Consider the following 16,882-nt stretch of genomic DNA (forward strand, 5'->3'; position numbering starts at 1 on the left):
TTTGTTATTTTTTTTTGTTTGTTTTGTAGCTGATGAAGGTCTCGTGACCCAAACGTCCTTTGTTTTACTTGGTCCGGCAGGGTTACATATATGCATGTTTTTCGCATTTTCTATACAGTCGTTTACCCCTGCAGCAGTAAATCTTTGTTTTTCGAGTCTTTGTAACTGAAAGTATAGTATTAGATAGTGTTTTTTTGATTAGTCTGTTTAGGTTCAGTGTTGTCTTTATTATTACTATTTGTAGTCTTTTGTCCTGAAATGTCTTTAAATTTAGTGATTTGCTGTAGTCAAATGTCAATATTGATTTATTATAAACCTCACGGCTCTATTGAGATCAATCATAGATCCATAGTACCATACAGATCTTTGGATTAACAGAAAAGAGATGATATGAGCAACTTGTTAACAGTTTCCGGAAACCCTAAAACCATAGAAACAAAACAACGTTGGCCTAGCGATACGTCATTTCCTTAGAAACCATCAGCACGTTTTCTGTAATCCTATCTGCCCCTTCTCTTTCGTCTTAGGAGTCATGTGACAGTTCACGTGACCTCCACTTTTCCCAGTCATAAATGTGGAGTTGAAGCTAGGTGCTGAAACAAATGTTATACATACATATATTAGACATAAATGGATAGCAGCACCAGGGACCAAGTTTTTAAGAGAGAAAGTAGTGAATTAAAATGCTACAAAAATAAGGGAATGCGCCGACCGAGGATCGAACCTGTGACTCTGGATTCGACACCACCGCCTAGCTGACCACTGGGGTGGTAATTTGCATACCGGCGAAATGACTCTGGATCAGAAGAATGTTTTTTTCTAGACATTCCGATGGTCTAGAGGTTAAGTTCGCTTGGTGCGTTATCGCTAGGCGGTGGTGTCGAATCCAGAGTCACGGGTTTGAGCCTCGGTCGGCGCATTCCCTTATTTTCGTAGTATATTAATTCACTACTTTCTCTCTTAAAAACTTGGTCCCTGGTGCTGCTATCCATTTATGTCTAATATACAGTGGCGTAGCTACCAATGTGCGGGTGGTGCGGGCCGCACATTTTTACAGGGCAACAAGTGGAGAGGGGCACCAAAATTCTCCCAGCGTGTATTAATTTCCTATTTCCCTGAGCGTTTCAGTAAAAACGACTAATTGTATGGACACGAACAAACATAAAATGCTGTATTTTAAATATGAACTAACGATTTATCAACTAGTCATGTCGCTATTTTGTTTCATCTCCTTGACTATTTCTTCAATACAATGTAAGCTATAGAACAGTTTGAATCTAATTTACTAGATTTATTTCGGACACACGGTACATGTTGTTACTACACAGATCGATGCTTTGTAATATAAAGAAGAAGAAGATAGGCCAACTTTTTTTTACTTCATTGTTTAGTCCATTGGTTTAATCTAGATATTGAGTTTACAAATATATTTCTAAACTCTAGCTCTAAACAATTGTCTTAGTTTATTCATTTCTTTATGATTCTTAAAAGTTTAATTTTGGAAATAATTCTATTGTAATGTCAATTTTTTAAAATAAGCTAACCTTTGTTTTCTACGATTTTTTTTTTTTTAACTAACTAGTTAATTGTAATACTGTAACGTAAACAAAATGATGAACAGTGCTCCTATAAGGGACATGTTTATTTGTGGGGCCGGAAATCTCCTCCACGGAGGGCAAGTATTAATTCTTCTAATAGGAATTCTATCAGTGGAGAGCCCAGATGATTTTGACAAATTGGCCGCAATGTGGAGGAACGATCGCTTTTTTATGCGGTTCCTCTCTCTCCACTGTTGCACTAAGATTGTGGTGGGTAGCCTAGAGTCGCCCCTTTTGTAGCGCTCTTAGGCCGTAAGTACCGCCCTCTCCCTCCTTAAATGTAAAGGGGCCACGTTTGTTAAGATTTCATCATCTTCATTTAAATCCAAAGATGGATTCAATGAGTGGTGGAGGTTATCCCCAAAATAGAAAAAACATGAGACCAGCAGAGCTCACATTCAGTAATCGCCTGAGAGTAGGAAACAATATGGACAATAAGGCCCAAGATTTGATTATACAAGAGACGAAAACCTGGAGAGTTAGTAAAATTACTATCAACGTACGATCCACTCTTGAGGAGCATGTGCTTCGAACCATAGACTATATATAGTCTATGCTTCGAACTAAGCTTTGTTCCAGACCGAATACATACATGTCTCCACAAATACAAAATTAATTTATTACAATATTGGGGGATCACACTAAAAAAAAATAAATCATACAGCAAGTAAAACAAGCCAAATATTTCTCTATTATTTATGACAGTACACGTGACATCTTAAAGCTGGATCAAACTTCCCAAATTTTACGGTACGTTGTCATGGATAATGACGGGGTGCAGGTTCGTGAGTCTTTTATTAACTTCATCGACACAAAGGACAAGCATGCTGCAGGAATCGCTGAGATGATTCTAGAGAAACTGCGTTCGGATGGCTTAGACATAATGGACAGCAGGGGTCAAGGCCAAGATAATGCTGCGGTCATGAAAGGTCAAAACTACGGTGTCCAAATACGTATTCTAGAAGTCACTATTAATTGCCTGCTCAAACTATGGAGACATTAACTAGCAGAGATGAAAATTCATCGACTAGATCTGAAGCAGGTGGATTATTGGTTGCTGTTCAGTCTTTTAATTTTCTCACCTATCTTGGATTTAGGGCTCCTGTATTAACTGAAATTAATGAAGCGCAATTCTACCTTCAAAAACAAGGATTGTCTTTTCGAGACTGCTCACTCAAACTAAAAACATTAGAGACATTTTTAAGCAGTAATCGAGAGGACATCGCTGAAGTCAGCATTGCCTTTGCCGAAAGCGTGTGTTCATATCTGAGAATCAGTACAGAACCTCAAAAACGTATGGGCTATAAGAAAAAGATGCCTGGTGAGAAAAATGACTACTCTGTACTTACACACAAAGAAGAGCTACGATGGGAAATTTAAAAAAATATCAGCTAGATGATTCAGTCCCGAATATCGTCATCATGATTCGCATATTTTTGACTATTGCGGTAAGCGTTGCTACATGCGAGAGAAGTTTTTCCAAACTTAAACTGATCAAGAATTACTTGCGATCAACGATGACAAATTTACGACTAACTTATTTGGCCATTTTGTCTTTTGAACAAGAGCTGGTGGAAAAAAATGGATTTCGATAAAATTATTGATACTTTTGCCAGGAAGAAAGCGCGTAAAATTCATTTGTAGTATGTTTATGTAAAAGTGATTTTTTTGAATTAACAATATTTGATTTATGAATACATATTATTTTGAACAGGTTTTGCAATGTTATTAATTATTTAGTTTTTTTTTTTTTTTGTTTTTTTTTTTTTTTTGGGGGGGGGGGCATCAAGATGAGGTACCGCACCAGGCATCATATACTCTAGCTACGCCACTGCTAATATATGTATGTTTTCCCAGTCAGCAGGTGATTTTAGCAGAATATCAAGTGATAGGCAGGTCCATTCTGTCACATTGTCCAGCCACCTTTTTTTTTTTTGGACGACCCATTTTTATCGTACTCATTGTACCTTGAAGGATTGCTTTTGACAAAACGCTGTATAAATATTTTTTATATACACAATAGACGCGTGATAGTCCGACAGTTACTGGACCGGATTGTCGAAAACGTCGGATTACCAAAGGTTAGCTGTACTTTAGCGAATTTAACCTTACGTCAATGAAAGTTTATTTATGGTGGTATAAAATAATCTACTAACTTTCAAGGGTAAAACAAAATAGATAAAAATAGATAACATATAATATCTGCTGTCACACACTGAAGTAAATACCAATATAAGCCTAACTACAGTCTAAAGATATACCTACTTCAATATACATTAATGGTTATGCTTGCCCTGGATGTAGCAAAATATGTAGGTTACAGCTGGGGCTGCGTAGCAACGGAAATACTGCATTCCTCATTAATCTTCGGACTCGAAAACAAGTCTTATTATACATTAATTACGTAAGTACCGCGTAGGATTATTGAGTGTGTCGAATTATGAAGTGTCGGATTATCAACAGTCAATATATATATATATATATGCGGTCTATAGGGCAGATGATGTTAAGGTCATCTGTTTCTTTGTTCAACGTTTAACGAGCAGGGTGTCATTTGACCAGCACAACGACAAACCGCCTTTATTTTCCCCAACTGAAGACAGGTACCCATTAAAGGTACCCTTACAATCCCAAAATTCAAATCCTAGTCTTTACCGAGACGCAACCGCAGGAGCCCAGGTTCGGAAGCCAAGCGCTTAACAACTCAGCCACTGCGCTCCCATAGATACATAGATTATATAACTTTGGGCTCGTTTCATAATTCTGAATTGATTGATTGATTTGTTTAATAAGTGGGCTTGATATTTCACTTACGCGTATGTGTAGCTGTTTGTGCAGTATGTGTAGCTGTATGTACAGTATGTGTAGCTGTATGTGCAGTATGTGTAGCTGTAAGTGCAGTATGTGTAGCTGTATGTGCAGTATGTGTAGCTGCGTGCGTTTGTATGTGCAGTATGTGTAGCTGTATGTGCAGTATGTGTAGCTGTATATGCAGTATGTGTAGCTGTATGTGCAGTATGTGTAGCTGTATGTGCAGTATGTGTAGCTGTATGTGCAGTATGTGTAGCTGTATGTGCAGTATGTGTAGCTGTATGTGCAGTATGTGCAGTATGTGTAGCTGTATGTGCAGTATGTGTAGCTGTATGTGCAGTATGTGTAGCTGTATGCGTTTGTATGTGCAGTATGTGTAGCTGTATGTGCAGTATGTGTAGCTGCGTGCGTTTGTATGTGCAGTATGTGTAGCTGTATGTGCAGTATGTGTAGCTGTATGCGTTTGTATGTGCAGTATGTGTAGCTGTATGTGTATGTATGTGTACCTGTATGTGTATGAATGTGTATGTATGTGTAGCTGCATGCGTTTGTATGTGCAGTATGTGTAGCTGTATTTGTATGTATGTGTATGTATGTGTAGCTGTATGTGTATGTATGTGCAGTATGTGTATGTATGTGTATGTATGTGTAGCTGTATGTGTATGTATGTGCAGTATGTGTAGCTGTATGTGTATGTAAGTGCAGTATGTGTAACTGTATGTGTATGTATGTGCAGTATGTGTAGCTGGTTGTGTAGCTGTATGTGTATGTTTGTGTAGCTGTATGTGTATGTATGTGCAGTATGTGTAGCTGTATATGTATGTATGTGCAGTATGTGTAGCTGTATGTGTATGTATGTGCAGTATGTGTAACTGTATGGGTATGTATGTGCAGTATGTGTAACTGTATATGTATGTATGTGCAGTATGTGTAGCTGTATGTGTAAGTATGTGCAGTATGTGTAGCTGTATGTGTATGTATGTGCAGTATGTGTAGCTGCACTGAGCCACTAACTTTCTATTTATAGAAACGTATCAACGTATCACTCAAGACCAATGTTGAATTTGTTTGAATCGCAGTATGTGTAGCTGTATGTGTATGTTTGTGTAGCTGTATGTGTATGTATGTGCAGTATGTGTAGCTGTATATGTATGTATGTGTAGCTGTATGTGTAGCTGTATGTGCAGTATATGTAGCTGTATGTGTAGCTGTATGTGCAGTATATGTAGCTGTATGTGTATGTATGTACAGTATGTGTAGCTGTATGTGCAGTATGTGTAGCTGTACTGAGCCACTAACTTCCTATTTGTAAAAACGTATCAACGTATCAGTTAAGACCCATGTTGAATTTGTTTGAATCGCATATTTCTACACCGGAAGTGGATAAAGAGAGAGGGACATGTTATCAGACAACGTGTATTGAAGTACGTCGTACAATCTATGGTCGAAAAACCCATGATAGCTCATTGGTAGTCCAAGATAGTAAAGGGAAAACCGGATTTCGAAGCAAGGAAAATGTGATTGCATTGCAAACGGCCGGCAGGGTTAACACTTTAAACGTCACAATGCATTGAAAGACAGAGAAAAAAAAAAAGGCCGTCGCCCACATAGTCAGAAAACACTTTCAAGGATGAAAAACAAATCATTTCGAGACACCAGGATACATCTATCCTGGCCACGTGACAAGTGTATGTAAACATTGAGTACTACACCAAATTCTCGTAGTTATCATTTCCCCAGAAAGCGCGCTCACTGTTCAGATTCGTCTGCGTATAACTCTGGTCTAATTATCTACCTCGCCTTCCCCCCGCATGGCGTTCCCGTGACGTCACTGTTTCTGCTCACGTGATGTTTTCCTCTTCACCCCCATCTTTCCCTCAATTGTATAATTAGGTCGTCTGCGTGGGTGGTAAAAGGACAGGCCAACGTGGTTTTGATTATGCTGTTTTAGTTTCTTGTGGAAACAGATGGATTGTAATGTCTTAAGTGTTAATCTCTATTCATTATTAGTCAAGACCAATGTTGAATTTGTTTGAATAAAGAGAGAGGGACATGTTATCAGACAACGTGTATTGCAGTAATTGAACAATTTCCACCACATAGTTTTTATATAGCGCTACTTTCATGCTTATAGCATGCTCAGAGCGCTTTGGTCCAATCTCATTTGTGGACCATTGGGGGGGGAGGGGGTATCTAGGAGTTGGTTTTCCGTGCTGCCTTTAGCGCTCAGTAAACACAACTCTGCCCGAGTCGGGTGTCGAACCCTTTCTAGGTAGCCAAGACAAGCCAGGTTCAAGCGCACTTAGCCTCTCGACCACGCTTCCCACATCTTAAAAACAGTGTGTTCTTTTTTACAGCGCATTTTTTTTTTTGGCTCGTTGTTCGTTTCTAGTCGCCATTGCTTTTGTTACAAAAAAAAGTAGGCCTTTAAGTTGGACAAGGTGACAAAAGACACATGTAACACCTCCTCTTGTTAGTTTGTCTTTGTTGGTGTACAAGTACTCCTTCTTCCCTAGTGCTATTAGAACATGGAATGGGTTGCCTGAGCCAGCCAGGAAAACCAGTGACTTGGCAGAATTTAAGTCATTGGTTAACATGCATGACTAGATGCATGACGCGTAGGGCGTAATCATCTTCTTTTTTGAAGTAACGTCTGTATTATATAAGATAAGATAAGACAGTGGTCTCTGTAGGCTACTTATATATGGTACTTATATATATATGAACGTTGGACACTATACGATGAGGCTGAAAGAAAAAACTCAAGCCTTTGAGACTTAATGTTATAGAATAATGTTGGGTATTAGACACCCGGAAAAGAAGACAGATGAAATTGTGCTGTTATTAGTCAACACTCTGGCTGGCAAAAAACACAAAAACAAACAAAAACTTTTCCGTACTGTGACAAGCCGAAAGCTGAACTGGTCTGTCCGTATCGTAAGACATGACTCACAGTCTAAATTTATCCTTTGTGGTACAGTGGAGGGAGAACAAAGAATGGGTCGTCAGAAGAAGAGCTTCCTGGACAATGTAAAAAAATGGACCGGCTTCTTTTTTTTTACAAAGCTTATATCAACTCTGTCTGTCTGTGTGTCTGTCTGTCAGGCCAAAAGTTGTTTTTCCGACACCCAATCTTGGATCAAGCTGACATTTTACACAAATATTTCTTTTACCTGACATTACAAGAATCAATTTTTTTAAAAGTTAACCAATAAGTTTTTAATTGTTGATAATAAATTACTTTGTTTGTTATCTCAAAAAGGGGAAAGAAATAGTACTTGATTGAAATTATTGTATAAGCTAAATAAGTCCCCATTCATATTTGGCTGCCGTCTCAGGCTTAGTGAACACAAACATGAAATAGAAATAATAGAAAACTCTACAATCTTCCATGTTCATAGACTCTTCGCCAGCAGAGAGGTTACCGCGTTGGCTTTAGCTCACAAGTTCGAATTCAGGTCCTTCCTTTTTAAGAAACATTCATAAAATAAGCAATACTTTATCTAAATACCTTGCAACGGGAACATCAAAGGGGTACCTACAAAATAGTTATTGAAACCTTACCAGCGAAATGTCAATTAAAATAAAAAAAAACAAAACGAATTGGAGTTTACACTTGTAACAAGGTTAGTTGTTTTGGGGATTCTGAAAGACAGGTACAGACGACGAAAAGAAATCTTTAATAGATCCCCCCCCCCCTTTTTTTTTTTTTTTGTTTCTGCAGATTTGTCTGCATCAGTTGTTGCAAGATATGCAGGTCACAGATAATATGGAAGAATCGACCTGTCATTCAAAGAGACGGGAAAATACAGTGAGGATTGGTGAAAAATGGTCATCACATCATGGGTGGTGCCCCACATGACAGTTGTAGGTGGTAAAAATAGGTTCAAAAAAACTTTCTTTCCTTTGTAATCGTGTGTGTGTGTGTGCGCGTGTGTGTGTGTGTTTTATATCCGCTCGTTGGTCCGGTGTCTACACAACGTGCACTGGACCCCGAGTCAACCCCTGGTTTCTCGTGACACAATCACACCATGATACATCGACTGTGCTTCCTTGACGTCTGCTACTCTTTTTTTTTCCAACTAGTTTTCCACATAACGTCATTGGGAATTCCCGAAAATCAAAACTTATAAAGCTATGGTATGTGTTCAACTTCTGCTAGAACGAGTTGGAGTCAGGAGACAATCAGACGTGTTTTGTTAGTTGACATCGGAAATATAATATAGAGTATTTGGTATGTAGACTTCTAGGCTACATTATAAGGATTTTTCTTTTTGTGTCTATGCTAAGGGCCGGAGGTAATTTTTAATGGGCTTTTATTGGTTTTTAGTTTTCGAACCTCGAGATCTGTCGCTAATTACGATCAAAGTGATAGGTTTTCTACCAGGGTAAAGATTTTAAACATAATCCAATCGAATATACCTATAAAACTTGTCGTAGAAAAAAAGTCTTGATTTGTGTGTGTGTATATTCTCAGACTATAATACATGGATGTTGTTTGAAAACAGAAATATAGACCTCGGTTCAAAGTTACACGGGAATGTATGCGTTGTCAGAAAACCAAGTACTAGTGTGTTAGCTTTGTGAGGATAGATGGAAAAACAAGAGAAAAATGGCGTGAGGCAGGGAGATGGGAGACCAGTGATAGATGGACACAGGCCTGCTGTGAAGCGATGTGTTGTTAAAACTATTATAGTAAAGACTTGTTTCATTGTGTAGGACCAAGTGATATCCATTGTAGGATTACGAGTTTTTGCATTATTTAAGAATAGGTGTTTTACATTGGAGGAAATTAGGAATAGGTGTTTTAAATTAATAGAAATAAGGGTTTAACATTGGCAAGGAATATTAAGAAGTTATAACATTGTAGAAATAAGTGTTTTACGTTGTAGAAATACTTGTTTAGACATTGTGTAGGAATAAGTGTTTTACATTGTAGAAATAAGTGTTTTAAATTGTAGGCCCCCTTCCCTTTTCAGACCATGTGGTCTAAAGTACAGATGATGAAAAGGCCATCTGTTTTTGTGGCCCATGGTTTACGAGGGTGTCATGTGGTCAGCACAACGACCAATCACCTTTACTTTTCCCCAACTAATATCAGGTTGCCATGATTGGACTCAGGGACGCCATAAAAATCCCGAAATTCGGAGTTATTCGAACCCGGGACTTTTCGGTTCTGAAGCTAAGCACTTTATCACTCAGCCACAGTGGTTCCCATACTTTGTATGAGTACGTGTTATATATATATACGGCTTCTCTTCGAGTCCGAAGATTAGTGAGGAATACAGTATTTCCCCTGGCTGCGCAGCCCCAGCTGTGACCTACATATTTAGCCACATCCAGGGCAAGCATAACCATTGTCCGCAGGTGGTCGATTTAGATTTTCTTTTCGTCGTCTGCGTTTGTCCTCGGCAGCAGATAAGTGTTTTACATTGTGTGTTTACATATGTGTTTGAAGATTGTGTAGGAAGGAATATGTGCTTTACATTGTACAAATACGTGTTTCGCCTATCTTTTAGTCTGTTGGCCCGTTGGGGCTCCACACAAGATCTGTTTGCCGTCTTTCTCCATTCCTCTGTCTTTTGCTTTAAATAGAATTTCATTCACTGACAGACCTGTCAATACTTTAATGTTGTCTTTCCATCGCTTTCTCTGTCTTCCTCTTCTTCTTCTTTCTGGTACTGTTCCCTGAAGGAAGGTGTTTGTGATGTGGCCATAGAGTTTGAGTTTACGTGTTTTGACTGTGGTAAGTAGGTCATCGTGGGGTCCAATTGCTGTATTAATCCTGTCTCTAATCACTTCACTTGTCATGCGGTCTTTGTGACATCTTGGATCTCTCTGTAGCATCTTAATTCCATTGCTAGGATCCTCATCTCTGCATAAAACAATGCAGAATTTTGTTTTAAATCTGGACTTTTCAAGAATATCTTATCTCATCTTATATATTACAGACGTTACCCTAAAAAAGAAGATAATCACGTTCTTCGCATGTTCTTTTTCATGTGTCAATCTAGCCATGCATGTTAATCAATGGCTTAAACTCTGCTAAGTCGTTGATTTTCCAGGCTGATTCAGGCAAATCATTCTCTAATGGCACTAGGGAAGTAGGAGCACTTTTACGAATTTGTTCTAGAGTATGGAATAAGGAATGTGCCTTTATCTTTGTGTCTTTATGAGTATTCTATTAGGTTTCGTTTTTCTAATTGTAAGTTATGGTCTCGTGTTTTATGTCAAAGGATTTTAGATTTTAATATGTCAGTTGTGTACCATATACCGTAGCCATACTGAGCTGTTATATATGCAATGGAGATTTTTTTTCACAAACATTTGGTTTAAATCCTAAGAATTATATTATTAATCTTAAAATAGCTTAAGATCTAAAGAGACTAGATCTCAGCTCTTATATCTTTTGCATTTGTGTGTCTTTTGTTTCGAATTTCATAATAATAAAAAAAAAAAAACTTTTTTGTATCTTTATTGTAACCCACAATGCAAGCCTAAGATGAACCTAGATTGTATAGAAAACTAGAATTGTATGTTAGCACTAGTTAGCCTAATCTTCGAAAAAAAAACAAAAAAAAAAAAAAACCCACATACGCTGAAGTTGAAAACACACTTCAACTATGACGCACACAGTGCTGACCTAGTTATCCTATTCGAAACTGAAACCGAGAAAGGGGATTCCCCTAATCGTCTACGTCACGTGATCTCACCAGACAAAATACTTGTAAAACTGCACAGCTTTGGAACGTGTTGTGCTGTATTGTGGTCGGTGTTTTCAGCTGTGCCGGATATGAAGGTTTCGTTATCTAGAACACATGACTCAACTTTTTTTTTTTATGAAAATGTTCTTCCTCCACCAACACTTTTCTAGGTTTAGGGGCTTATGAATATATTCCGAAATACACATTAAAATATTGTTTTTTAAAATCTTGAATATTCTGAGAAGATGGTATTTATTATTACATACATTCCCTCAAGAAAGAAAATATAAATCAATATAGTCGTGTATGTTAGTTGGAGACTTACACTCTACAAAGTCATTCTTTTATTGGCTGATTCAAGCAGCACTTTATATGCTTTTATGGTACTAGAGAATAACCCATGACAACTGGAAGTTAAGGGCACATTCTTTGTTCCATATTTGTACAAATGCTCCTTGTGCTATTAGAGCATGAGCCCGCCAGGGAAACGAATGTCTTGTCAGAATTTAAGTCATTGGTTAACTCTTTCTCTCCTAACTGACGATACCATCGTTGATTCCACCAGAATGTGGTTAATAATTACGGAGAGAAAGAGTTAACATACATGACTAAATTGACCTAGGGACATGCGTAGGACGTAATCATCTGTATTTTCTAAGATAAGATAAGATAGAGAATAAAGTATTAGGATTATAAATGTACCATGATCTTCGTATTTTTTAAAGTAATTTATTAAAACCTATAGTCTTTGGTGTAGTCGGTATATATACAAAAACATGCCAGCAATAAAAGACTTAATTTTTTACGTACGTTTTAGTCGCAGGGAATGAATTGACAGCCCCGCAATGCCTAAAGTGGACGTGAACCTGCCAGTGGTACTGTACAGCCCTGTCTGCAGCGCTGAGGTTACAGTCGCTGCTGGTCAAACAATCGAGCAGGTGAGTTGTCAACACTTTATTATCTTTACTCGTCGACCCGTAACGTAGCATACGCCGCTATTTACCGGAAGTATCCATGTAGGCAGCGTATTCACTGTGCTTCCGTGAGTCAAAACAACGGACAGGGCGGCGCCATAGTTATCCCAATGTTCGCAGCCATCTTGAGAAGTTCGAAAGCAACAGTTTCGTGGATGCCATTTTCCCAGAAATATGCGACTGATAGAAATACACAGTTACCTGACGTAGGAATTCCGACTACGTTGAAAGACCTGTTGACTCCACGAAATAAATGTGAAGCGGTGGCCATGGTTAGGAAACGAAGGGCAATAAGAAGGGGCAAAATCAAAACAAAGCTACAGAAAAAAAACATACAACTATTGTAATGACACCATTGTAATGACACCAGATATTGACGTGTGTAAAAAATACACACATAAATGTAGTCAAATATAGAATGTATAAAAAAAAAGATTACTTGTTCTGCCCCCCCCCCCTTTTTCTGTATTTTTTTCTGAGCCTTGCTATAAGATATGAAATCATTTTATTGTTGCATATTTTAAAAGCTTCCTATATATTTGTGGGGAGAGGGGTTATCAAATAGGGTCTGAATTCGAATCCCGATGCAGAATTTTCAGTTAAAAGGTTTGAATCGAGCTGAGGAACGTTTTAAGGAGCTCGTAAAGCCAACATGAGATTGGACCAGAGAGCGTTGAACGTGATTAACTTGCCTCCCAAGGAAAGCCCAATGCTCATAACACAGGGCCGGCCTTACAATTTGCGGGGCCATATTTTATGGATGTTTGCGAGGCCCGTCTTCTAATTTATTTTTTTTTACAATAACAACTAATACAATTAATGAGATCACTATAATAGATTATATCAACATTTATTATACAACATGCACAGGAAGCAACTCAAATGCAATAGGTGCCAGTGGGTTAATGAAAGTTACGTCAATTATATGATACACTAAATATGTTAGCCATTTAATGCCTGGGCATAAGGTATGGTCGGAAAGATGTCGCCCTCACAGCAGCTCCACTCAATTGATGTATTTAAAAAAAATGGCAGCTGCCGATACTTCTTAAGGGTCGCCGGCTCCTCATTTCTCCTCTGGGTTTACTCCCAGTGCCCTTATCAGAATGTAGATAGAAATCGAGGTGCTCAAAATATTTGATGTATTTTGTAATTCAATGGTGATGTTAGGTATTCAATAATTTCTAATTTATGTTTCAGTTCAAAAAGGGCCTTAATATTGCATCGTACGACTTTATAAAAGAATCCAAGATCGTTTTAAAAGGTTCAGATAATCAGCAGATAGAATTGAAAGAGCAAGATATCTTTGATAACCGTTTGGCTGGTGCAACAGAAATCTGCATATTTTCCAAAGAGTAAATTCCCTTTGCTATTTTATTTAACTTTATTTTTTTTTAAACGTTATTCTTGGGAATTGTTTTTTTACAAAGTTTATATCAACTCACAAACTTGTGGAAAGTTTAAAACGTGATTCGAGAATGTGTGTGGGAGAAGTAACGTGATTTGAGAATGTGTGTGGGAGAAGTAACGTGATTCGAGAATGTGTGTGTGGGAGAAGTAACGTGATTTGAGAATGTGTGTGGGAGAAGTAACGTTATCTGAGAATGTGTGTGTGGGAGAAGTAACGTTATCTGAGAATGTGTGTGTGGGAGAAGTAACGTTATCTGAGAATGTGTGTGTGGGAGAAGTAACGTTATCTGAGAATGTGTGTGTGGGAGAAGTAACGTGATTTGAGAATGAGTGTGGGAAAAGTAACGTGATTTGAGAATGTGTGTGGGAGAAGTAACGTGATTTGAGAATGAGTGTGGGAGAAGTAACGTGATTCGAGAATGTGTGTGTGAGAAGTAACGTGTTCACCATTTTTTACCTGGCAGAGTGACTTGATATTAGCTTTGTAAAAATGTAGGTCACTAGATTTATATTTTTGTAGGTCACTAGATTGTATTTTTGTAGGGCACTAGGATTGTATTTTCGTAGGTCACTAGATTGTTGTTTTTTTAGGTCACTAGATTGTATTTTTGTAGGTCACTAGGATTGTATTTTCGTAGGTCACTAGATTGTTGTTTTTTTAGGTCACTAGATTGTATTTTTGTAGGTCACTAGGATTGTATTTTTGTAGGTCACTAGATTGTATTTTTGTAGGTCACTAGGATTGTATTTTCGTAGGTCACTAGATTGTACTTGTATTTCTAAAAACAATTTTTTTTAAAATCTTTGCAACATTTAAACTTCAGTCTATAGACCAACTTTTTCCGTTCTCTCTAATCCGTTTTGTTATCTTTTTTTTTTATTCCAGGCCATATTTTTTATCCTCGCCGGGGGCCGAAGGAGGCGCTCCCCTGCCTCACACGACAACTAAAGACAGTGACCCTCTGCCTGCTAAATTTTGCAAGCCCAAAAAAGTTGTAACCCAATCTGTGGATAACAATTGGAGAAGTTTGCTTTGTAAGTCAGTTTTTTTTTTTTTTTGTGTCCTTAATTCCTAATTTGTTTCTGTCAACTCAAGTCAGGTAGCCATTAGAGTTGGGTGAACTCAGGGGCGCCCTAAAAGTCCCGAAATTAAAAAATCCCAGTCTTCACCGAGATTCGAACCCAGGACCCCAGGTTCGGAAGCCGAGCGCTTAACCACTCAGCCACCGCGCCCTGGGGCGAAGGTAGAAACAATTTAAAAAAAAAAAAAAAAAAAAAAAATGTAATAACTACTGTCTTAAAAGCAAAGCTTATAAAAGGGAAAATACTCAATACTAATCTCTCTTTTTCTTTTATTAAAACAAAATTAATTAATAATCACTAATTACATAACTAAATGGGTTAATGACATTTTAAAAATGTATTTGTTGAATTGGACAATGAATAATTGTTTCAAGTTACGACTTAATCCGAGAACAGGAAGTGGGAGAAATAAAGCTTGCAAGTTTTCTGTACCAATAACGTGTACACGATTTGTACCAATAACACGTGCGACATTTTTACCAATAACACACATACACAGCCCACCCATAGCGCCCGTTATGGTTCTATAAATAACAAAAAGGAGTTTTGTACCTGACAGCCAGAGTGAGAAGACTTTTGATGTTTGAAGACAAAACTTTGTTTCTTTGCTTATTTTTCCTTTTTATTTAAAGTCTGCTCCTTTAAAGGATGCTCCTTCTTCCATAGTGATATTAGAGAATGGAATAGGTTGCCTTAATCAGCCAGGAAAACTAACAACTTGGCAGAGTTTAGGTCATTGATTAACATTTAAGGCGTAACACGTAATCATCTTCTCTTTTGAAGTAACGTCTGTAATCTATATGATAAAAAGATAAGATAGACGCCATCGATATATCGGAGTTACCTTTATCTAGCTTTATCACTCTATATTAGCTTTATCACTCTATTAGAGCTTCTGTAAGACATTAACATTATAAATACTGATTAATAATATAATTAATATTAGTAAATAGTTGTGCGCGACAAAGCATTAATTGAACAGAGACTTTGGAGAAAGTTAAATCTCTTTTAAAATTGTATGTCTGTTGTTTGTTTTACAAACTAATGTTTGGTTTTGTTTGTCCGTCAGGCTCTCACGAAGTAGATCTACCAATCGTAGAGAGACTAGCACAACGGATAATAACCTGTTTTGGAGACTTCTGGCAGAGCGTATTCTACCAGCTGGACTTCACGACACAGGACATCGACATCATGAACAGGGACTGCGACAAAGTCTGGAAACATTCAGCTGTCAGACTTCTGATGCGATGGGTGCACAAATCCGGCAACAGAGGAAACTTAAGAGCGCTGATTCAAGCGCTAGAGGTAGTCCACAAGTATAACCTTACTGTCATCGACTGGGACAAACTGCAGGAGATTATTAAAGAAGGTTAGACGGACTGGTGTCTCGTTTATGTCCCAGAAAACTTCAGAAAGATAACAGTTCTTTCTTTCATTCTTCTCTCCAAGAAGTACTGACGAAGCTGTAGATATAGTGGACTCAGTATTGAGATATGATTTAAATGTCCTTTGTGTTGTAGACATTATTGCGTCATCGGACAATAAGAATAATCAGAATCTATCTGTGGCACAAAACTGTTGGAGTGTACACTCCATGTCTAATGCACAACTTCCTAGCTGTCTTTATCTCGATGTTAACAGATAAATACTTTTATTTCACCTTGCAGAAAAAAGAAAAGCTAATCACAACAATAAACTGTTAAAAGATAAGCCAGTTTGTCCTTTTTTGTGTGTGTGTCGCTTTTTACACCAATATTGCATGGTAACAAGATGAATGCCTGGGCATTAGCTATAGTAGGAACGATGTCACTCACAAAGTGGCTTCTCTTTATCCACGCAGGAGATATGCCCAAAGGAAGTGCAGGTTCCAAACGCCGATGCAGGTTAAGATTGGCGGCGTCGTGGGATATGCCAGAGTGTATCACTATGTGCAGCAAGTGCCTATGGGTCACAAGCTCTTCATTTTTCCAGCTTAGCCCTTCTGTGAGTTACAATATGCCGGTTTAAGTATTTGAGCCACACGGGGAGACCAGGAGTTGGACTAATTATCTGGTTTGGGGGGGGGGGGTATTCTGTGAATGAATGTTGCCGTGATCGCTTTTTAAATGCATTTTATAGAAAACAAAAAAAAACATCAAGGGCTCAAGCCTCCTCGAGGCCACACACTAACAAATGCGAAGCGCGCATGAAAATAGGTTTTATAGTTATCTATTGTTAGCTTCAAACGTTTAAGCTACGACCTATTTCTCTACACAAAGTTCCAAGGGGAAGAATTCAACTTATACCACCACATTTGCCAAGC

The 16,882-nt window shown here is 38.0% G+C and overlaps 1 protein-coding gene across 2 annotated transcripts; it reads left to right on the forward strand.

Moving 5' to 3' along the window:
* Positions 1 to 8,492: 8,492 nt before the first annotated feature.
* On the forward strand, positions 8,493 to 16,290 carry LOC106075877 (uncharacterized). Of its 2 annotated transcripts, none has more exons than XM_056016766.1 (5): positions 8,493 to 8,643; positions 11,931 to 12,051; positions 13,288 to 13,442; positions 14,384 to 14,532; positions 15,650 to 16,290. In XM_056016766.1, exons 2-5 carry the CDS (start codon positions 11,959 to 11,961, stop codon positions 15,952 to 15,954), a joined length of 702 nt encoding a protein of 233 aa, XP_055872741.1. In that variant the 5' UTR covers positions 8,493 to 8,643; positions 11,931 to 11,958; the 3' UTR covers positions 15,955 to 16,290. The 2 variants fall into 2 exon arrangements, with proteins under 2 accessions (XP_055872741.1, XP_055872742.1); XM_056016767.1 differs by lacking the exon at positions 8,493 to 8,643 and adding an exon at positions 11,100 to 11,208.
* The last annotated feature ends 592 nt before the right edge of the window (positions 16,291 to 16,882 follow it).

Source organism: Biomphalaria glabrata, chromosome 18 (assembly GCF_947242115.1).
Source record: "Biomphalaria glabrata chromosome 18, xgBioGlab47.1, whole genome shotgun sequence".
Taxonomy (NCBI): Eukaryota; Metazoa; Mollusca; class Gastropoda; family Planorbidae; genus Biomphalaria; species Biomphalaria glabrata.

Bases quoted from the DNA above. Each gene is read 5' to 3' on its own strand.
- LOC106075877 (XM_056016766.1), top strand. From the start codon at position 11,959: ATGCCTAAAGTGGACGTGAACCTGCCAGTGGTACTGTACAGCCCTGTC. The intron at 13,443-14,383 runs GTAAATTCCCTT...TTTTTATTCCAG, and splicing joins ATCTGCATATTTTCCAAAGA to GCCATATTTTTTATCCTCGC. The intron at 14,533-15,649 runs GTAAGTCAGTTT...TTTGTCCGTCAG, and splicing joins CAATTGGAGAAGTTTGCTTT to GCTCTCACGAAGTAGATCTA.